Source organism: Dicentrarchus labrax, unplaced genomic scaffold, assembly GCF_905237075.1.
Source record: "Dicentrarchus labrax unplaced genomic scaffold, dlabrax2021, whole genome shotgun sequence".
Classification (NCBI taxonomy): domain Eukaryota; kingdom Metazoa; phylum Chordata; class Actinopteri; family Moronidae; genus Dicentrarchus; species Dicentrarchus labrax.
The window spans coordinates 14784533-14807535 of NW_026136715.1; the positions used below are offsets into that span (position 1 = coordinate 14784533).

Below are 23003 nucleotides of genomic sequence, written 5' to 3' on the forward strand. Positions count from 1 at the left end.
CCTCCGTCAACATGAATGTTTGAGCATCTTGTTTTGAGGACGCGTGCCCAGACGGAGAAGACATGTAGTTTATTTAACAATTGAAATGAATAACAACAACAACAACAACAACAACAACAACAACAACAACAGTGAGTGTTTGTCGTTTGTCTCCTACTTAAGGAATTTGAGTTCATTTCAGTGAAACAACATTACACAAACCATTAGATAGATAGATAGATAGATAGATAGATAGATAGATAGATAGATAGATAGATAGATAGATAGATAGATAGATAGATAGATAGATTAGATTTAGAAAGCTATACTGTTAGTATAAGAAGTAGTAATGGATTTTAGTTTACATTATAATACTCATATATTATATATATAATATATTATATTGCTCCTATGCTATATCATAATATCTTCGGTTTCTATTATATATACTTCATAGTATTGTATTTTTACTCTATACAGTTTTAATACATAATATTATTCTAATATTATTCTTCCACTATATTATTCATCACTGTACCTATATACAATACTTACTACATATAGCATCATGGCTGCTGAAGTTGCACTATGGACTTATATTTCACAACTATTTACGTAATTCACTTATATATAGTCTGATATATATTGTATATAGATTTTTAAAAGTCACCTCTAATTTATTTTATTAAAATATAATTTTATTGTTCTTATTTATTTTATTCAAGTAGTGCTTTATCTGTTTGCAGCAGCACAGAGACAGGTTGAAAGGTAATTTCAACCTGTCTCTGTGCTGCTGTCCCTTTGGGAAACAATAAAGTCTTATTTTATCTAATCTTGTCTTTCCTTATTATATGTAGTCTTATTTATTTTTTATTTGTATTTATAAATAAAAGATCTCGAATACTAAGCAAGGTTTATCAATTCCACCAGATGTCACCAAATCCTCACAGCCATGGCAGAGAACTGCAGTTATATCCTCCATCCAGTGGATGGAAGCACACAGAAATAAAGTGATGGATGTGACAAATATTTCAGGCCGTAGTAAAGAAAAAAAAACAGCGGCAAAGAAGTGGGAGAATCTGATACCTGTGACCGAAACAATGTAAACATAGGAAATGTTTTTATTTTGTTTTACTCCAGATGTTAGAGTAAATGGTAAGAGTCGTATGGGAATACATGTTGTTTGTTACATAAACGTGCTTTGTGTGTGTGTGTGTGTGTGGACGACAATGTGCATGGTGTGTCCACTCATGGACTACAGGAAGTCCACGCATAAACACACTAATGTTGTTGTCATGTAAGTTTCATAATGTAAAACAAATTATTTTAAAATAACACACATGTAGTGTTGAATTAAGTTTGTCCCTTAATATCGTCCGTAAACGCCCATCTTAGCCAGACATGGTTGATTGCATTTCTGTTAACAATTGACTTCTTCATTGTTTATTAACAAATCACTAGAGGGACTCGCTACAGTGGCCTTGTACCTCAAATAAATGTGAGAGTATTATTATATATTGTCTGTTGTCACCTATTGTTATATAATATCCTGTAATCAAAGACAGTAAAAGTCCCACTGCTTAAAGTAAACTGTGACCTCCCTGTGAGAATATACATGGAAAATAACTGACTTTGTTGAACCTGCACAATCTATTCAATATATATGGTTTTGAAATGATTTCAGATTTGATCATCATCACGTTATTTTCTCAGGAGGTGATTTAAGTCGGTCATGGCTGAGGAACCAGCAGCAGAAATCCAGTTACTCAGAAGCCAGAAGGCCAAGCTAATAGAGATCCTAAGTGCCGATGCCGACTACGTCCTGCAGCATGCAGACTCTCGCGGTCTTTTGTCTCTTCCCGGCTACCAACACGTGAAAGCTTGCCGTACTCCTAGTGAGAAGGTGACTGAGCTGCTGGATCATGTCATGCAGAGAGGACCTGAAGCAGCACAGGGTCTGTTGAAACTACTGAATGACCAGGCCCTGCAGGAAACCTTCCCAATGCTGAGCTTTATTAAAGATCTGCAAGCCAACACATTGTCTTCAGGTAGAAGAAAGTCTGCTCAGTATTGTTTGTCGGCAATCTCATTATGAAATACTGTTAGATTTCTATGTTAAATACAAACATTTTCTCTATTTACAAAAAAGAAACACCAAGAAAGAGAAAAGCAGCTCCAGATTTGGAAGCAATTATTCCATCCAAACAGATCTGCAACAACGGTGGGTCACACTACACTCAAAGCTATTCCCCTTAAAACATTGCAGAGATAATCACTGTCTTTATTTGCCTCTGTCTCAATACGCAGGCTCTGGCTTAGTGAAGGAGAAGCAGCTGATGACTGTGGCTCGTAAGATCGGCAAATCTTGGAGGGAGATTGGCAGAATGGCTCTGGATGTCCCCTCTTTTAAACTGGAACAGATTGAAGAGGACAATTCGCCCCACGTGGAGCGAGTGTTTGCCATGCTGCGCTACTGGCGTACCTGCCAGAGGGAAAAGGCCACAGCTGCTCACCTGCACTCCCTGCTCAGTCAGGAAGACTGGGCCCTGCCACCTGAAAGCATTGACTTCCTGTTGGAGACTGACTGACTGTCTGCTACCTGCTGAGACTGAAACCCTTTTTGAAGGGAAGAAATATGTCTTTCTCATCATAAATGCTGTCATTCCATATCTATATAACCCTTGAAGACTTTACTACTTTGGAAATTTCCCCACAGTACCATTGAGCAAGAGGCCTCTTATCATACTTTTCTATGATACTGCAGCTTTTTATAATAATTTATTTTTTATTTGTTTTTTGAAAGAGGTCTTTTTTTATAGATTGTGTGAAGAAGAATTAGGAAAACAACAAAGCAGTGCCCATTTCATTTTAATGTAAATACACTATGGAATTAAATAGGGAAGATTATTCTAGTGTTTCGTCTTATATTTCGCTGGGAGAAAATGTAAATGATAAGAAGACACAGCAGTTACACTGACATGCTCCCTGTTGACCTATGTACATATCTTGGTCTTTTAGATTAAATGTACCTTACATCATGGTGTGTCACAAGACATCTGTTTGTTTGCAGACAGGGTAGACAACACACTGAATAAATCATTCAATCTGTTTCTGCCTCCAACATTTTCTACACTGAAAACTTCTATAGCAGTGTCATTAATCTGATACTCTTGAAAATACTCTTTAAACAGGTTGAGATCCATTAATAAAACATTTAATGAAATGCATAATAATAAATGCAAAAAACTAATTAACGGCAAATTAACATTACCGTTTGTGACAGAAATTCATAAATGAAAAGTGATTATATTCTCTGTTGTTTTTCTTCATCTCAGACAACATTAATTAACTTTTAAGTTGTGGACAAAGGTTGACTCCCTCCCACTCCTGCCTCACTGTGCCACTTTGTAGCCATTTGCTGCTGTCAGTCTTGCCAGCGCAGCTAAAGACAGAACTTTTCAGCAGCGTAGATATGGCAAACATGCTCCCGTTCCCATGTAAGTACAGTGTGCTATGTGTCTTTTCTTGTCTAATTCTTGACTGAAAATGTTTGTTTATGCCTTTCCAACAACAGCAGACGGGCAGGTAAAGGAACCAGCTAATCTCCGTGACCTGGGTGAGCCTCTTATTGATCACTCAGAGGGACAACTCTTCTTGAACGAAGCCTTCAAAATTATGATGGAGGAGGTTCTCTGCAAGGGCACAGACGTCAAACAAAAGGTCTCTCATAAAAGCTTAACATCGCCACTCTGTGAGATTGCAGTGAGTAGTCTGAACAAATGTCCTGATGCATATTCCTGCAGGTTTGTGAGTGGAAAGAGCCGGAAGAGCTGGCTCAGCTGCTGGATCTGGAGCTGAGGGCGACTGGGGAGCCGCAACAGCGACTCCTACAGAGAGTAAAAGATGTCGCCAAGTACAGCATCAAGACAAGTAAGACAAGCCATGGACTAGTTGAGATATCTAATGTGTTAAAAAAAAAAAAAAGATATTAAATAATCTTTCATAATGAGACTTTTCTTGTTCATTTCAGGTCACCCACGTTTTTTTAATCAGCAGTTTGGTGGGGTGGACTATCATGCCTTGGCTGGAAGATTTCTCACGGAGACTCTCAACACTAACCTGTAAGAATCCACATAATATATAACTAAAGCATGGAAGCACTAAGTGTACAAGCGATGGACGAATACGTCTGTAAAAAAATATAGGTCAATGCAAATAATGTAATAAATGGAGCGAAACCTGCGAGCTAGTTCAGGCAGTCAACTCGAGCTACTTGGATACACACACACACACGACATGCCTCACTCCATTATCACTAACCAAGCACACCCTTCCAATCCGGCGATCTATTTAAGCTGCACAATATCCCAGCTCTCCCTCTGCATCCGTATTGCTGCCTGCTGCTCTGTAAACCCCACCACCACCCCAGCATCCACCTGTAGGATCCGGCATGTAAACATATCTGTGGGGAGTGATGAGGTCGGGGCCTAGACACCAAAATCTAAATATGCTTATACTGCTGTAATAAACATTTCAAACGTGAGCTGTCTGACTGAAATAGGGTAATAGTGTGATCTGTTTTTAAAGGTCCTGCATTCAAAAGTTTAGTAAGTAAAAGTAAAGAAGAAATAAAATGCAGTGAAATAATCAAAAGTAAAAGTAGATGTTATGCAGAACAGACTAACCAAACTCTGGCTTCACGGCCGCCATAGTTTATACCACACGCTGTTGGTTGCAATCTGACACCATTAAATCCTACACACTGGTCCTTTAAGTGTTTAATATACTGCTGGCTTGTTTAAGCTGTAACAATGCATCATTCGATCATATGATCATGTTTTGTACATGCAATCAGAATTTGGATAACCACAAGTCACTATAGCTGTACTTCAAAATTATCCTTAAGTACAGTGTTGGACTAAATGTACTTAATTACTTTGCACTACTGGTGTCAGACAGGTGTTTATTCAAGTTGGTTGTATTTGAATGTGTTTAAAATAGCTTCACCTATGAGGTGGCCCCGGTGTTTGTGCTGATGGAGACTGAGGTACTGAGAGGGCTCCGGCAGCTGGTTGGCTGGACAGAAGGTGATGGTATTTTCTGCCCTGGGGGGTCTACATCTAACATGTACGCCATGAACCTCGCACGCTACCGACTCTTCCCAGAAGTCAAAAGCCAAGGGGTGTGGAGTCTCCCACGACTTACCATCTTTACGTCTCCAGAGGTCAGGAATGTTTGGTAAACACTGCATGTCGGAAGGATTGATGACACTGTAGCAACTGAAAGTGTATTAGAGGTGTTTATTGTGGCCACACTGGGCTTTATGTGTTGTCTCTACATAAATATGATTGAAAGATGCATTCTTCATGTTTTTCCAGAGCCATTACTCTGTGAAGAAAGGGGCTGCTTTTCTGGGTATTGGGACCGACAATGTCATCTTGGTGAAAGTGGATGATGGGTAATGTGTTGTTCCTTATAAGAGCTGAAGCGATTGATTAACAAATTAGTTCTTCAATTTACAAATTCAAAAGATGTCGGCCTTGGCCTCTGGGAATATTCTAGGGTATTATTCCAGTCAAACTAAATATTGAGGGATTCATCTATAGTGAATAGAACTGTTAGTTGCAGCCCTATTTATTATGAATCTTTTTTTTTTCCTTCTATGCTCTGTTAAATGCTTCAGTGGCCACATGATTCCAGAGGACCTGGATACAAAGATAAATGTGGCAAAATCACTGGTAAATTGACTAACATTTAACAAGTCCTCAGACATAACATGTTGTTGTTTTAGGGTCACCTGTATTGGTTTTAACAATAATTATCCACAAGATATCACCCTGCAAACCACAAAATGCAAGAAAACTGCATTCACTTTCAGTTTGCTTCTACCAGGGTGCAGTGCCATTCCTTGTAAGCTGCACATCAGGGACCACAGTGCAGGGTGCGTTTGACCCACTGGACCGTATAGCTGATGTCTGCGAGAAGCACAAACTCTGGATGCATGTAGACGTGAGTCCTCCTGTGGAAGACAAATCCATTTCTGTTGACAAGCTTTGGTTTTGTGAAGCTTCTGTTGTATTTGTTAAAATTTAGGAACATGCTGAGTTTTGTCAGTTTTGTCTTGTTTTTCAGGCTGCCTGGGGAGGGAGTGTGCTCTTTTCCGAACAACACAGACATCTGATGAAAGGGGTTGACAGGTATTAATATGCATGACGGAAAATACCTTTTTCATCATGAGGAGGGTGACATTTTGCCTGTAGAGTACACAAGTATATAGAGCTACACAGTTGGGCAGATGTAGTTGTTGTTGTTGTTGTGTGTTTTAATTTGTCTGTGTGTGTGTGTGACAAGAGCAAATTCAGTAGCCTGGAATCCCCACAAGATGCTGATAGCCGGCCTGCAGTGTTCTGCCTTGCTGCTACAGGATACCACGGTTAGGCTTCACAGTTTGAGGCTTTAGAATTTTCTGATAATCGTGTTTTTTTACAAGTAATTTCTTCCTTTTTTTCAAAGTTTTGTCAATCATTAATTTCTGCGTGTCCTCAGAATTTATTGAAGCGGTGCCACAGCGCCAACGCCACATACCTGTTCCAGCAGGACAAATTCTACGATGTGAATCTGGACGTCGGGGATAAGTCAGTGCAGTGCAGTCGCAAGGTTGACTGTCTGAAGTTGTGGTTGATGTGGAAAGCTGTTGGCTCCACTGGCTTGGCAGAGCGTGTAGATAAAGCTTTTTTCCTTGTAAGGTAAAGAATGCATGCAAGCTGCAGCACAACACAATAAATTCCAAAACTCAACTTTAAGATGAATAATTTAAAAACACAACTTTATGATGAATAACTTTCAGATGAATAATTTAAAAGAACATCTATTTATCTATTTCAGTTTTTGCATGTCAAAGTAATGTACCCATTTATCAGTGAGTTGGTAATTTATTTTTATGAATGCAAGCATCAAGGAAGAAGGAATATTTGGGTAGATCTTGTTCAGCAGTTCAAGATACTTTGACGTCTAAATCTTTCATCTTTGCTTACCAATGAAACGTATCTAATACAGGAGCATCATTTAAATCTTAACTTACTTACGTTACATTTTCAAACAAAAGCTATGACTGAGTTTTGATCCAGGCCAACAGAAAGTGAAAACTTAACAACTCTCCTGCAGGTATCTGGTGGAGCAGATGAAGAAAAGAGAAGGGTTTCATCTTTTGCGTGATGTAAGTAACATCTCAAGCATATTGAGAAAGATGGGTTTTTCCCCTGATAAATGTTTGCTTACTTGTCTGTGTTTGTCTCCATGGACAGCCAGAGTATGTGAATGTTTGCTTCTGGTTTATACCACCCAGTATGAGGGGGAAGGAAGGAAATGCAGATTACCAGGACAGACTGGCAAAAGTAAGTTTCTGTATTACATCAGTGGACTGGAAAGACAAAAGTGTAACTGAGATTTTTAATGCCTTCCTTCCTTTGCGCACACACATTAAGCACTCAGATTCAACCTCTTCATTATTTGTGTGCATGCTTTGTTTTTACCACTTCTGTGCACCATCTGAAGTTAACTCTCTCTGGTTTTTTTTTCTTGTTAACAGGTAGCGCCAGTCATCAAGGAACGCATGATGAAACAAGGCACTATGATGGTGGGCTACCAACCTTTGGGAAACAAAGTCAACTTTTTCCGCGTGATTGTCTTCTCTCCGCTGGTTTCCCAGAAAGATATGGACTTCTTCCTTGATGAAATTGAAAGACTGGGGAACGATTTGTGAAGAAAAACACAACTAATAAGATGTGTACCCCTCGTCTATCTAGAATCCTAGGTTGTGAACAAAGTCTGCCATTGTAATGTCACAAATGATAACAATCCTGCTGTGTCAATTGACAGATGTGATTTGCTTGATTGAGACAGCTGTCACAATAGAAGGATGGACACTAAACTCTTCTGAGGACCTTGGACCAAAATATGAATAACTGAATTAATTAATAAATAAACAATGGCCTGTATTTCAAATGGTTTTCAAACAGTTCCAGTGAATTAAACAGCTGTTCTGAAATCTGTTCTCCAGGCACGTTTTTTTTAAACCATTTTTGCAGAGGTGGAAAATTGGTACCATATCATTAGTGGGGATTTATCCTTATATTTCATTTTCATACATTATAAAGTTTCTGAATAGAAAGGTTTCTGAACCCCCCCCATCCATTCAGACTTTATGTCTACCTGCTGACCCCCATTATTTGCTTCCATAACTTCATCTTTAGAATCAGAATCACTTTCATTGGCAAGGTTTGTGCACACATACAAGGAATATAACTCCAGTTTTGTGTTGCTCCCAATGTACATACACACAAATAGGCATATACACAGCAAAAAATAAAACTAAAGCAAGCTCGACAAGGTAAACATTAACTTGAAACTACTATGTACAGATATATATGTGTATAAATATATATAGCTATAAATATAAAACAGCAACAACATCGGCATGCCTTGAGTGTATAAGTGATATTTACATTTCTAAAAAACTGTACTTAAAGAATGACAAATAATTTACAGGTTATTACAGGTATGTCTATTAAACATCAGAAAACAGTGCCCATCACAATTCCCATTTGCTAAATTAACTTTAATGTAAAACAAGTAAAGCAACACATTCTCACATTGGAGAACTAGGAATCATGATGTCTGGAAGGTTTTCTTGGAAATTGACTTAAATGTTCAATCGGTTTTTAAAAACAGTTGTCGATTAACTTTCTGTCGATCATTTAATCACCTCATTGCTCCACACACACAGCTCCACACACGCAGCTCGCTCCCTCACAATTATGGCCGCAAATGTGGGTCACTCTGCTTCGGTCACATGTCACAGCGTCTGACCAATCCCCGCTCTCCCCGGTGAGCACTTCCGGTGGCGTTTCCTGTCAGTGTTTGTAAACTGAGAAAAAATTGGAAGTGCGACAAGAAATAATAATCTACAAAACTCTTAAATAGAGAGGTAAGCAGTCGGTTTTCGAGCAGCTTTCACTCGCGGCTCTTTAAACGTTTTATAATCCGCTACTTGTCTCTGTGTAGCGACTGTAGCCGCTGAGGGAGGTGTTATTTTGTGGTCGGCGCGGAGCCCGCACGCCCTGCCTGGCTGTTGTTGTGTTGTCTGGGGCGGGGGTGGGGGTTGGGTTGGGGGGTTGGGGGGTTCAGTCATACAAGAGTTGTCCCACAACCCAACTACTGGCTAGCTAGCAGGTTAGCCTTTTCTGTTTCATCTAGGAGAGACTCTCTCTATACTTTACACCTTTTTAAATCGATACTCTAAACATCGTACGCAGATGCACCAGAGTGCATTTGCATTGCGCTTTAGATACAGTTTGATTTTCTAAAAGCACACTTTTCCGACAGGGAATGCAACGTTTTGTAGGATAAGTCGCTAGCTAGCTTACCAGTGCTGACCTGCATAATCTTTATAAACGAGACATCGTGTGTCAAATCACAAAACCACATGCTTACAAATGAGGATGACTCACAACTAAAATAAGTTGCAACTTAAAGATAAATTCATGAAAGCAAACGTTTAGCGCTAAAGTGATGAGTGTATTTTTTTTTGTTTACCATCCGTGGTTTTATGTGTGGTCTATGTTGGTATGGTTTATCTGCTGTATGCTTTCATTTAAATCCTATTTTATGTTAGCATATAACATAGCATTGTGAAATTTGGGTGTTTATATGAAATTATCTGCTTTCCAGTACCAAGGATATAATCATTCCCCTTTTAAGTTTCTGGCCTTTTGCCTTAACTTGAAGGCCGAACTGCTGCTTGCCCTTTTTAGTCTTGTACATGTGCTAAGTACAACAGTATAAGAGAGAGAGTTGTTTTTTCCTGCCATAGTTCTCCACTTAGTGATAACAATGAGCAGGAATTGTGTAACAGAGGTGAGTTTTGTCTACAGTATTGATTACAGGAATGTGTTATTGGCAGATTTACACATTGAACTCACCTTCTAACCAGGAGTTAACCTAACCCTAATCCAGAATACAACACAAAAGCTTACTGACTGAAGGTAATATCATTTTTCTCCTTCAGAACAGTGCCAATATTTAAGACAAGAGAGAAAAATAACTTACAAATGTTTGTATAGTGTACAATTTCTTAGTTATTTTTCCACTATACCTATTAATTCCAAGAAAGAAGTTTGTGGTCATTTCACCACTGGTCACTGAGAACAAATCTTTATTGCACTACTTAGTGCTAGATTTCCTTGCCTGAAATCCAGTGTACAGTAACAGTGATTGATTGGCTACTGAACTGTTTATCAATTGGTTTGTGCTATGAATATATGTCAGGTCAATATATATATTCTATATATATATATTTCAGTATCAACTCATGTATGAAGCATTTGTTTGATTGAAGTGTCATTACTACACATGTATCTGTTCTTTTTGAAAACCTTATTTTAATTTTTCCCATTGGATGTCTTTTCTTTTCTGTATCTGACTGTTGTGTTTTCTGTCACCCATGGAAACGTGGCATGCACCAAACCATTGGGGCTTACTTGCCTGATAAAGTGCACATATTACCGCTGGATCTAAATTTCTGGTCATATGTCCAGATTTGGTAATTTGTGAAATCTAATTAGATTGGTCTGGGGTTTCCAGCTCCTGATTCAGGCATGTGAAAGTGTTAGCCTTATGTTGTCATGCCTCTACTTTCAGGCTTTGTCCCCTGATGATTTGGGTGCGTGTGGTCTCTTCTGTTACCCCTCATCCCGAGTGAAGCCCCCTCTGTTCCCCCAAACACACACGCATTCAAACCACGGCGATGACACACCATTCCAACAACTCTGTTCGAGACCATATGAAATGGGTCAGTGGAAGTCTCTTCATCTCCAGAATCACCATCATGGTTTTAGTGTGTGTCCCCAATCCTAGCGCCAGAGCATTTCTCCGTTACTCCCATAACTCCATCTCCTTCCCCTGACTCGTTCTCTCTGAGGAGCCCTGTGACCCCCTTTTTCTGCTCTGACATGTTGTTTGTGTTGCCAGGCTGGGTTGCTGGGCTGCGAGGCGGTGCTGTCCAGCATGGCCCTGATGCAAGCCAACAACATCCCAGGCCAGAAGAGGATGATGTCATCCTTGGGTCAAGGGCACAGAGCTAGTCCCGAGAGCCACCAAACCCACTCGCAGCACAGTCACAACCACCACGGACACCAGGTTCACCACGGACAAGCCCACCACAGCCACATGGGCCATTCTTCACCTGGGAGCTGTCCACCCCTGGTAAAGAGAGAGTGAAAACTGAACAGGGTCAATCAGAAAACCTGTTAAAGCTCTGATTTCTAAACTTTGCTTTCATGAACAAAATTTAAGTTGATAACAGACAGGTGTATTTTTGCAATGGAGTGATATAGTGTGATCATACATTACATCAGCTTAGAGCTACATTATTGTGTGTTACAAAGCATTTATTCAATGTTTAGGTCCTGCTAATTATACTAAATGGCGATGGTTAAGGTAAAGTGTTATCCTGTATATATGTGTTGGTTCCCAAAACTTATACCCACACAGAATTCTCGCAATAATAACAATAACAAATAAATAGATATAAAGTCAGTTTCTGAATCCTCTAGTACAGTTATGAATAGCTAAATTAACATCACAAGAGAAACAAATTAACACAAAAGAACCGCATGGCTGTGTCAGTGGCAAAATAGTTTGGTGCAGTGCAGTTTACCTACGACCATTTGTTCTTCCAAAAGCTGATCCGAAAAGACGGTGACTATCATTCATCAAGAATGATGGATGGAAAGGACATGCAGGCAAACCAGAATATGCATCCCAAGAAGAAGCACAAAAAATCAGGGTCATCCAACAAAGTGAAAGAGAAAGTGGAGGTACGGGCTGTTTCAAAGCTGCACTGTTAAGTATACATATATGTGTATGTTCAGTTCAGTTTCACCTAATTTTGTTATTCTTGTTAGCATTTACTTCCACAGATCGATATGGATGATGACAGTTCTCTGAAAGTCCAGAAGAACTTCATCTGTGACCACTGCTATGGAGCTTTCCGGAGTAGCTACCACCTCAAGCGGCATATACTTACACATACAGGTGAGAACTCACAGCTCACATCTTCACTTCAACGTGGCCTGTTTTTGTACTCTGTATGCATTAGTTAGACATGGGAAACAGGGTGGTGTGATGAGCAGTGAGGCCACAATTGAGGCAGTGGGGATCTTCTGCTCTTCTGAAGATCCATCTGCTTGGATTAAACTACAAAAAAGTGACAAACTATCCATTTTCAATGATTTTCAGCTCTGAATTTGGCACATACAACTGTTTTTCTTAGGTATATATATTTCTTTTTTTTGTGGAGAAATGGCATGTTTTTAATTTGTTATAGCGTATTCCATTCCTTACTAAATGTTTATTCTCTGTTCGTCCATGTGGCAAAAAACAAAAAAAAGAGATTGAATGAACAAATTAATTTAATGACAAATCTTGATCGATCATAATAGATAAATGTTCCACCTGGTTGTCCACAGGAGAAAAGCCATTTGCCTGCGATGCGTGTGATATGCGGTTTATTCAGCGTTACCACCTGGACAGACACAAGAGGGTGCACAGCGGAGAGAAGCCGTACCAGTGTGATCGCTGCCATCAGGTTAGTCAGCCATCGTTTCAGTATAGATTATATTCTTTACATGTATGTAAGCATGTATGTTGCAACATATTGGTCAGTATCTTATAGCATTAAATAAATCCATCTGTCTTAGCAGTGTAAGTAGCATTGTTCCGCTAACTTTGACTGAAACACACACCTGTCTCTGCCTGGCTCCAGAATTTCTCACGGACAGACAGGCTGCTGAGACACCGACGGCTATGTACAGTTGGGATAAACAAAGAGGAGAGCCAGTACTCGCAGGACGCATCTGCCCATCCAGCTTCCTGGAGTCCCCTACAGCCTTCCAGCAACCGTCTGACTGTCTGACCCTCAGCTTCCCACAGACACCCTACAGACAACAGCAGTTTGCAGCTCAGTAACGTCGCACATCGGAGCTCAACAGTACTGTAACCTGAAAACAACCCAGCTTAAACACAACCAAACTTCAGTTTGCTCTCGCCCAGCTCATTCATAGAGCTTGATAATGGATTTTTGTACTTTTTTTTAATCTATTGTTACATTCACGATACAGGCAAAAGATGAAGAACTAATACACGATCTTGGATTATGGTATTATGGCAATAACTGAATGAAAAACCCACACTTCTCCTTTTATCTTAAAAGTTGCAGGTATTGTTTGGTATTGCTGCCAATGGATTGCAAGTATTTTTGACTACACTGACCGTCAGTGTATCGTGCAGCACCTCTTAGGTAACCTGCTGACCTGCAACCGCAGTGCTGCCCTCTACTACATATGGACAGCTCACTAAAGGACACATACAGAACTGTGTAGCTTTTTAGTGTTCAAGTCCTATTCATTTTATGTTCCTACTGCTACTAATCAAGTACCAGCTACTGCTCATAAGCAGAGAAATCAAAGCAGACTTTTGGTCCATGCTGCCTTGAGGTAGTAATTAGCCACCTATCCAATACTGTAGATGTTGTGTGCATTAACATATCTGAAATGACATTAGATGTACTTTTCGATAACACTGATGAACACAAAAGGGGCATATTACAAAGTAAAATACAAACCAGTCATCCATTTTTAATTAATGTACAATATCGTGTTTTTTCCAACACTTAAATGGATCTAAAATAATTTCTTACTTGCTTTACGTCCAGCTGTAAAACTGAAAGATTAACTGCAGGTGCCACCCTGTTGGTGATGATGAAAAACACTAAAGGTTAACTAGATGCTCCCGAAATGTTTTTCAACTAATCTTGGCATTAGTTAAGTCGTGTAGCGACTGCTGGCTCAAATATTCACTGTTCTACCTTGTTTTAAAGGGGTTTTGTCCTGATTGTTAATAGGTTACACTGTTGAAATACAGTAGAAGGCTGTTTTGTAGGAAGACTTTTTTAAGCCCTTGACAAAGTTAGTGAGTTATTTTATAATGCTAACTGGATGTAGGACTCATCTGCCTGTTGCAAAAATTTGGTGTTTCCTGAAGTGCTTCTGTAAACCCCCCATATAAATTAATTGTGTTTACTGTCGTTGTTCCTAGAAACCACTGTCAGTCTTATTTTTTCCTGCTCAGCATTTTTAGATCCTTATGACTTTGAAAGACTTCCGTCCTTTCAAACGTATTTTGGTAAGTGAGGCTGTGTCAGCATATTATCTGAAATCCTGAGGTTTGACCTGAAAATTCCTGCAGGTACATTAGCCGGTGAAATCTCATCATAACTGAGGATAATATGTTTGCACACAGTTGGATTAAAACTAGTCCTGCGTCTAGACTTTTTTTTACTGGACGTACTGTAGACATTTTCTTTGTGCTGGCTAGTTTTTGGAGTGCTCTTGATAACAGCCCCGATTCAAACAGTTCAACGTATCATTTGGCTTATCCATAGATTTTAAGAGCTCACCTCCGTCTTGACCTGACTGAATGTGATCTGAATACAGTGCCATGTCATTTCATCTCCAGTTTAACCTGGAGCATCTTCAGTGAAGGTGACTAATTGTACCTAGTGGACGGGGGGAATAAAAGGTCCATGTGGTGTTTTCTATGATGATAGAGCCTACATTATATTATGTTCAGGCCTCTATGATTAAATCAGACTGTAAACACTGGACTGAAGATGTTAGCTCAGTTGTAGAGGATTGTATTGTCGACTGGTACGTCTGTTGCTGTCAAACCTTTTAGATTATGTGAAAGGAGTTTGGGGCCCATCACTCAATTGTCTACTTTTTATGAAGTTAATATATATTTAAATTGTATTAGGGGTAGAAAATAGTATGTATGGGACCTACACTCCAAAGGAAAATCAAAGTATTTAAGAAGTTATAATCCTTAGTCTGATGATTTCATATGAGAACTGAAAAAGCCCTTAGCAAGTCATCCTTCAACTTGCTATTAGGGGTAAAAGTAAAAGCAGCCACTCTCGTCCTTTTAGTATAGCAGCCATGATTAGTCAGGATTTTTTTCTTTTGCATGTATTTGTTGGAGGATCTTGTATACGTTTTGTTTTGGTAAAGAGATTTCTTTTTAATGTGAGCCCCATGTTTGTTTTTTATCATTTCAGGGGTGAAGTGAAATCAATTTTGACTCAGTAAGTCATACTGTAGTATGGAGTTTGTAATGGAGTTTTAGGGCCCCTAGTCTCAATAAAGCTGTTACACTTTTTAAACAAATGCATGTTGTTCACATTTCCTGCAAAACTGGTTCTAAAGGGATTTTTTCAAGCCTCCACAGTGCTGTTTTTTATTTGTTTTCTCAAAAGCAAGACTGAATTTCCACAGAATCTTGTTCTGAGGACTTTGTCCCAACATAATTAATTGTTATGAAATAATTAGTAATTACTTGTCTTCAAATGGCACATTACATACTGAATCTTCCACACTAGAGGACTACAAAACATTTCAGAAATATGTAATGCACCAATCGTGTCAGCAGATGGCATCCATGACCATATGAGGGCCAGTTTTCTCTCTAATGAAGATGAAGAAACGCTTTAAAATGTTTTTCCCAGATTGGCAGTAATTCAGATTGATCACACAATGCTCGGGGGCAAAATATCTACAAGTAATTAAGAAGTACTTAATCCCTCTTGGGGAAATTCAATTTTGCACACTATTGTTAGGAATGAGATAAAAGCAAATAGTCCTCACTTTCTATGATGGTTAATAATCTGTTATTGTTTTAATTATACACACATAGATGAGTCTTTGGATGAAGGTGTGTAGCAAACAGAAGCAGTGAGATCAGTGCCAAAGGGGTAATCAACTCCTTTCTCCATCTGAATTTGGCTTGAATACAAAGTTTTGTTCAGAAGACCATAAAGCTGCAATGAGACAACCAAAAACACCACATTACACACATTTGGGTAAAGAAAGGCAATTAATCAACATACACTATATGATCACGATCAAGGCATTTACCAATTTCTTTCCAATTTAACCTGTTCACAACAAACATTTAACACTGTTTAACAAAACCAAACCTATTCAATTTATAAAGATACAAATTCGAGGAAAATAAAAAATCCTCACATTAACCAGCAACTGTAACTGTTTCTTTGTTGTTGTTTTTTTTTTGGATGAAGGAATTAAAACGATTAATTGCTAGTGAAAATTGTCAGTGACTAATTCTCTTTTTATCTCTGGCACGACTACACATTGCAAAATACATTACAAACCCTTGTCTGCACCACAAGAGGGGGGTGTATCCTAAGACAGTAAGAAACAGATTGTACTTGCACTGTGCAAAGCCAAGTGCTCTGTAGTTCCGACAACAGCTGATCAATACACCTCTTCCATGAACCAATCGCTGATATGAAGGCCTGGAGTTGGTTGGAAAAATATATGACCTGGATTTGATGTTGCATTCCCCTACTTGGGAAAAAAAAATTCAGGCGAAAGCAGTCAGTCCCATTTTATGAGTTTGCAAATCCAACTGGATTAGAAAACTTGCTAAAAATATACACAGCAGTCAGCTGAAGAAATATGATTTGTTACAAATGTTGTTGTTGAAGTGCCATTGTCAAACTGGGTATTCAAACAGACATACAAGTCTGTGTGGTGATAGCTGATACCTACATTGTTCAGAGAGGAGAAAAGAATTTCCTCAAGTACCTTGCCCCGTCATTCTGCCTGCACGAGTATTGCCACATCAGTCGTACGTTAGGAAATGCAGATCATACCCTTTAGCACCTTCCTCTTTGCTATTGACCAGTTCCTTAATTAAAGCATTAGGATAGGCAGGATGAGATCAGCCTGCAGGCTGCTAGGAGTGTGCGCTTTCCCCCATGGGAGACATCCCCTCCCTCTGCAGCCTGATTTACAGCACCCACAGGCCCCCGGCACTTAACAATGGACCTCCTTAAGTGAGGTAGATGGGGAGGAGACCAGAGAGGGGGAGATAACACTCCATCTTCATACATAAAGTGCTGAAATCATCTAGGTTCGAAATCATCTCTGTGAGACAGACTGATCATGGAGTCGGTCCAGAGGTAAAGTGTAGGAGTGCTGCCTTGTGCTCAGTCTGGCTCACTTTATCAGGGAGGAGAGCTCTGTTTAAGAGTGATAGCCAGCTCTCTACATGCTCACCTCTCCTGTCAGATGGAGAAAAAAAATAGGTCTTCCAAACAGAAATTTCCCCAACAACTGGTAAATCTAAGCTGACTACACATACTGTGGCTCTGTAAACATATGGGTGGTTCAGAGATTTACAAAAACAAGCGCCCAGCAGCAGAAACGTTCTGTCTCAAATGTTTGGATGCCCCCTGATCAAATACATCACAGGCTCACAGCGAATGATTGAAACCCTCCCAACAATAGCTCCTGCTATCTCCCTCTCCCCGAGGTGTGGGAGAGCCTTTTCATCTCAGGCTTTGATTAATAAAGGAATCGCTGGTTGGTTGAAAGCAGCGATCTGCCCCCCCGAGCATCCATCATGCCTGTGACAGCCCACCTCTCTGTGTTAATTAGCAGTGATATTTAAGCTGTCTGAGGTGTTCTGTGGCCGTCAGCGTGGTGGTGCTGCTCATCATTAAAATTTCAATTCCTCTGTCCGGGTTACTCCCATTTTCCTGGACACCTCACTGAACACGTCTTCAAACGTTCACACAGAGGCACAGACCGAGTGTTCACTGCAAGCGGAAACCAAGACATGACAATAAATGTAAACACAAGGACTTTTTTTTCTCCTCTAAATGAGAATTAGAAATGTAAAGAATGACTAAAGAGGAAAATCAAATGAACAAACTGTGAATCTGACCATGTTGGTGCACTCGCTGTATTTTTACATGCATTTCTTAATGTTAACCCAACTGTGTCTGCATTAATGTAAAAACATCAATTTGATTTATCACACTTGCTCGATAATTATTTGATATTACATGAAAGAATTTGCCATAAATTTAAAGTTCTCGTCAAACAATGAACAGTGAAGGTGTGAATGCATTACTTATTAATGATTACCAAATATTGTAATATTCTCTAATACTGGGGGGTATTATTCAGAAATAAATTATGTATGTAGCAGAATCCTGGGCTGCCTTATTACCAAAAGGCATCCTGCACCAATATGAGAACTTTAGCGATATAAAATTAAAGAATAGCTGGGTTAAGTGAAGGGTATTAGAAAACGGCAGCCATTTTACATCAATCTGAGATGGACAAAATGGCCTCCAGAATGTACACAAAGTTGTCCATGGGGTGCCAGGTTATTACTGTCACCATTAACAAAATCTAGTAAACATATGAAAGTTACCTGCCTCACAAAACGTCTCCGAGGGGGAATATTCTGTCACATCATGCTTCAAACTGTCCCACATTCAAATGTCTGACACTACTTTTCTAATTAGTGTAACTCAACAAGATTAATTAGCGTCTGCATATCATTCCCAGTACTCAAAATATAACACAGAGGAGAAGAGAAGCGAAAGCCATCACCCATCTGACTGGTAACGAGGGAAAAGTAAAGTTCGGCCTACTTGCATATTTTGATACATCGAAATCATGAATATTCATACATGGAAATTAATCTCCAGTGGTGTCAGAACTTGCAACCTGAATTTTCTAAATTAACTTTTTGCAATTTGGTTCAATCACATGAACGGAGTGAGAGAGGGGAAGGGAAGCAGAGGTACAAAAAAAGGTTATAACCTTGACCAAAACGCTTTAAATATGCGACCAATGGTGCCTTTTTCGCAGAGGAACATTTGACATGTCGGAGTTGGAAAGGCACATGTGTTAATAATAAATTAATAGTGGCTGAATTCCATTTAGTCGCTTTGGTTTCAGGGTCCTAATACTGTGCACACAGGCTCACTGTCTCACTATCATGGCTTACTGGGACAGCCAGCTTTAATGTTACTGGTGTCACCTGTGCTTTTTTCTAATATGACAGGTCAAAACGATCACTAACTCTTCCCCCTCGATTAAAAAATGCTAATACATAGCTCTCACAAAGAGAGGAGGGAGAGGGGAGGAGGCCCAGAGGCTGCTGAGTGTGAGGGCTTCCTGCTCTACACCACTGCTAAGGGTCTAGCAGTATGCAGATATATTTATAAAGATCAAGTTCAGTTATGCAGGACCTGAGATTTATTTGGCCACACAGAGTCATCCACTTTCCCCTTGACAGGATGGACACCCCGGCGCCCTGCCTACTGTGTAAAAATCACTTTCCAACGGAGGTGCGTTTAGCCTCGGCAGATACATTAACATGCCTTGGCCTTACGCCACCCTATTAATCCACAGCTTGTTGGGACCCGTTTGGACTGAGATGCTTCTCCAGGGAACAACCAACTAGCCACAACAAGAGTCTATTTTTGGCCTTCACAAGTGCTGGATGCTCACTACACTGTGGGCAGACATATTCATCTGGTAAGCCGCAGCCTTTGTGTTCCATAGACCAGAAACCCACTTAACAAATATAAGGAGAGATGAAAATATAACCATCAATTTCTTCTCTAATATGAATATCAATTTTCAGCAAAGCTTTTCCCATGACCCCAAGACTGCAGATTTGGTAAAAGAAGCCCTGGTAAGGATGTGATTTCAGAGGCACACTTATATATTAAAGACATACTACAAACAACTTTACAAATAGCACATGACTCTACAGAAAAGACCTTATTGAAATTGTTAACGCAACACAGGTATATTTGTCTCAACCTCTTCTAACATACCGCCAAACTATCCATCATTCCCCTGAGTTCAGAGGGATCATGTCTCTTTAAGATGTAAAACCTGTTTTCTTTCTCTTACATGGCACAATGTCAGAGGGCATGCTGTGTAACCCCAAGTTATCAAGTTCAGGAGAAGGTCTCTTATGAAATTATGCAATCCCACTTGACAAGGCAAGTCCAGGGCTTTCCTCTGTCTCTTTATATTCCGACAATTTTCCACTTGAGCAGACGACCTCAAGTGTGAAGTGAAAGAGTAAAGAGAGGGATTTGATATCCAAGGGAAACGGTGCATGAATCCACTAGGGGTTGATAGACAGGGCAGGGGCAGCCATGCTTTTTACCCTTAGAGATTTCCATGGGTCAAGGCTGTTACAGGGCCACATTCTCGCTCTTCTTGATCTTGTCAGGACAGACTGTCAGGCTGATGAAGAGATAGGCTGCAGATAGATGATGGCGTTGCACGAACGCTGGGGCTGCAGTGAGCAGAGGCAGTAGTCAGATGCCAAAGTGACTTTGGCAGTTTTCTGCTGTTGATCAGCTATGCGATATATGTGTGATTTACTGAGTCATCTGACACCCCTAAGTCAGACAAAAACTTGCCGATCATAAGAGCTGTGGAATGAGAAAAGAAAGAAGACAAATGGACATTCCTATACAGGTAGAAAAACCTCAAACCAGGGGCAAGACGTAAGATGTGAGTGGATGCATGCAGGCAAGCACAGTCTCACTCATTTTGCATTCCTCTCTCTTTGCAGCGGATGAAATATTTTACAAACTATCCGAAGGATTTTTGGATAGACACCTAGCATTTTCTCCTATCACACATTTCACTGTTCTTCCTCTGTGCTCACAAGAAGGTCTCTTCTCTCATGACGTCAGGACTATTATACTCCAGCGCCACCCCCCTTCAGGGATAAGATTTTTACGATTGCAACCTGACACCGTTTCTGTGTCCTATAAGCGACAGAGCTGTAACTCACTTCAAAGGCAGGAGGCATCAAATCACAGTGCACCCATAAATTAACCTGTCGAGTATTGGCCAATGAGAAGGCAGCATTAAATCTCAGCTGTCACGCTGGCGGCCAATGGAAAGACGATGGCAGTAAATCTGTCAGGCCCGCGTCTGTTAACGGTGTTGTGGTGTGGTTGGGGAATCCACGGGGAGGGAGGGGAGAAAGTGAGAAAGAGTAGATGACAGAGGGAGGAGGGAACAAACTGAGCGTTCAGAGCTATGCAACAGAAAATGCTTTTCTTTACATTCTTTGGCACTGCTACAAAAATACATACTCACATACTGTAGTAAAACAGTGGAGAGCGTGCTGGGGAATTTTTTCGAGCAAAACAAGACTAAGCGTGGCCAGAAAAAAAGAAGAAACAGACTATATGTTTCCCTGATGGATGCAGTGGGAGTTGAATAACACCAGCAGAAACACTCATAAAGCTTTACGGCCAGCATGGCTGTGTCTGATGTTGACTGTCTACAGTGAAAATGACTGATGGTCCTTCTTTAGTGCTCTTCTGCATCATTGCTAGACCAAAACTTAGTGTTGACTGTTTGATAACAGCAGTAACCCAGTAACCTCTGACTGACATGACACAGCACCATCGGGAGCAGCGGCAGGCGCCCGGCTACACGTTACCCTCTGGATTAAAGGGAGGGCCAAGTCAAGCTCATCCACTAACCAGATGTGCCCCAATTGTGCAGCTTCAGAAGATGATGGAGTTGCCCCTGCGGCACAGCAAACCTGAGCAACTATGTTTGAAGATTTTGTTTTGCCATCTAACAACAAAGAAACAACATGGTCCTGCTGCATCTAACCAGTACCAGCTTTGACCAGAGAGTATTTTCACATCCAGAGTGCTTCCACTATCACTCTTTGGAAGCATGCTTTCAGTAAAGACTAATGCACTTCACTGGCACAAGAGAACTGTGGGGAAAACAGCAGAGGGAAAACACATCAGGTAGAATATTTCCTCGATTAACAATGCCCTTGGTGGTGCACTTTCATTATCCTATCAAAGTTGAACATTTTCATGTAATAAATCTTACATGTATCATAAAATAACTGGTCCTGCAAAGGCAATGGTATTCCAACCCAAAGAAAAAACCTTTCTCTTAACAAAGCCCACAATTTTTTCACCAACCTGTAACGACATCCAATAAACCAGCCACATTTGTGGTGACATTTTTATCTTACATCAACAGAAAAAAATTAAACATTAGCATCAGAATTTACAGTCATCTTATGTCATTACTATGAATACTTTTTTTTCCTTCAGAAACATAAACAACGTGTTGAGTTATGGCAAAGGCAGGCAAGAGTGCAATGCTGGAGGTGTTGTTTTTGGCTGGCTTTTCCTGGAGTGGCCATGATTCTCTGTTCTATGGGAATCCATAAACAGACCCAGAGAGGGCAACTGGGGCCATAAACCACGTCAGGCTGCAGAGATGCTGCTGAAGCAAAGGGAGCAGGCCTGGGCCCATACCTCTTCCTCTCTGCATGCACACACTCACACACAACCACACATGCTTTGAGCAGCCTTTAATGACTTATTTCCAAATGCTATGTTTACAATGATTCTGCAGATATGATTAGTTTGTTTGAACGCAGCTTAACAATAAAAATGGAAGGACTGATTTCCACTTCGAATTAGGTCGTTTTTTTCCAAATTAAGATCATTACGTTAAGTCTTAAAATTATCTACTGGGTGGAAGTGTGAAAGCAGTAGAGATAAAATAGCCTTGTTAATTTTAATACACTGGGTCATTAAACATCATGTGGGTCTTGGCCTTTGTCCTGCTCAGACAATATAATGGCACTTCCTTTAATATGTTTACTGTATTGGATCCAACATGCTGTCATTGTTTTCCCCAGTGTTGTTTCTCTTTAGCAGGGCGAGCCATTGGATGGGTACTCAGGCCCATTGACTATGACATAAAGACTCTGTAAGCTTACAGATGATGATAATTTATTGACTCTAATTCACACAGTCCACTCACACACACACAAGAGAAAGAGAGCGACTCTTTCACTGTATGCATCGATCAATTACAAGGCACTAGCCCACACGTCTCTGACAATTTTACTGCATGTTATGTACAGCATGTCAAGCCATGGCGTTTCAAACTGTTATACTCATGCCTGTATAATTAATATAAATTACCTCGCTGGTTTTTTATGATGGTGCAACTGTAATTAGCGGATGAAAGCAAGTCACTGCGCCCCCAATGGTGCTGCAAGGC

At 40.1% G+C, this 23003-nt stretch overlaps 3 protein-coding genes across 8 annotated transcripts; all 3 read left to right on the forward strand.

Annotated features, from left to right (window-relative positions):
• The first annotated feature begins 988 nt into the window (after window positions 1-988).
• zgc:174906 (uncharacterized protein LOC571548 homolog) lies at window positions 989-3087 on the forward strand. 2 transcript variants are annotated; one of them, XM_051424580.1, is made up of 4 exons: window positions 989-1134; window positions 1693-2027; window positions 2129-2200; window positions 2287-3087. In XM_051424580.1, exons 2-4 carry the CDS (start codon window positions 1712-1714, stop codon window positions 2565-2567), a joined length of 669 nt encoding a protein of 222 aa, XP_051280540.1. In that variant the 5' UTR covers window positions 989-1134; window positions 1693-1711; the 3' UTR covers window positions 2568-3087. The 2 variants fall into 2 exon arrangements, with proteins under 2 accessions (XP_051280540.1, XP_051280541.1); XM_051424581.1 differs by having other exon boundaries at window positions 1002-1134; window positions 1664-2027.
• A 144-nt stretch (window positions 3088-3231) lies between these two features.
• Window positions 3232-8026, forward strand: csad (cysteine sulfinic acid decarboxylase). 3 transcript variants are annotated; one of them, XM_051424575.1, is made up of 14 exons: window positions 3232-3476; window positions 3554-3699; window positions 3783-3909; window positions 4010-4100; window positions 4981-5203; window positions 5358-5437; window positions 5663-5717; window positions 5872-5988; window positions 6112-6176; window positions 6331-6412; window positions 6526-6725; window positions 7144-7195; window positions 7284-7373; window positions 7568-8026. In XM_051424575.1, the coding sequence occupies exons 1-14, from the start codon at window positions 3452-3454 to the stop codon at window positions 7739-7741; spliced, it is 1527 nt and encodes a 508-aa protein (XP_051280535.1). In that variant the 5' UTR covers window positions 3232-3451; the 3' UTR covers window positions 7742-8026. The 3 variants fall into 3 exon arrangements, with proteins under 3 accessions (XP_051280535.1, XP_051280533.1, XP_051280534.1); XM_051424573.1 differs by having other exon boundaries at window positions 3232-3699; XM_051424574.1 differs by having other exon boundaries at window positions 3232-3699; window positions 5663-5714; window positions 5869-5988.
• Window positions 8027-8865: 839 nt separating this feature from the next.
• Window positions 8866-15260, forward strand: znf740b (zinc finger protein 740b). Of its 3 annotated transcripts, none has more exons than XM_051424577.1 (7): window positions 8876-8965; window positions 10678-10828; window positions 11008-11241; window positions 11721-11855; window positions 11943-12072; window positions 12507-12625; window positions 12803-15260. In XM_051424577.1, the coding sequence occupies exons 2-7, from the start codon at window positions 10784-10786 to the stop codon at window positions 12950-12952; spliced, it is 813 nt and encodes a 270-aa protein (XP_051280537.1). In that variant the 5' UTR covers window positions 8876-8965; window positions 10678-10783; the 3' UTR covers window positions 12953-15260. The 3 variants fall into 3 exon arrangements, with proteins under 3 accessions (XP_051280538.1, XP_051280537.1, XP_051280536.1); XM_051424576.1 differs by lacking the exon at window positions 8876-8965 and adding an exon at window positions 9182-9210; XM_051424578.1 differs by lacking the exon at window positions 10678-10828 and having other exon boundaries at window positions 8866-8965.
• The last annotated feature ends 7743 nt before the right edge of the window (window positions 15261-23003 follow it).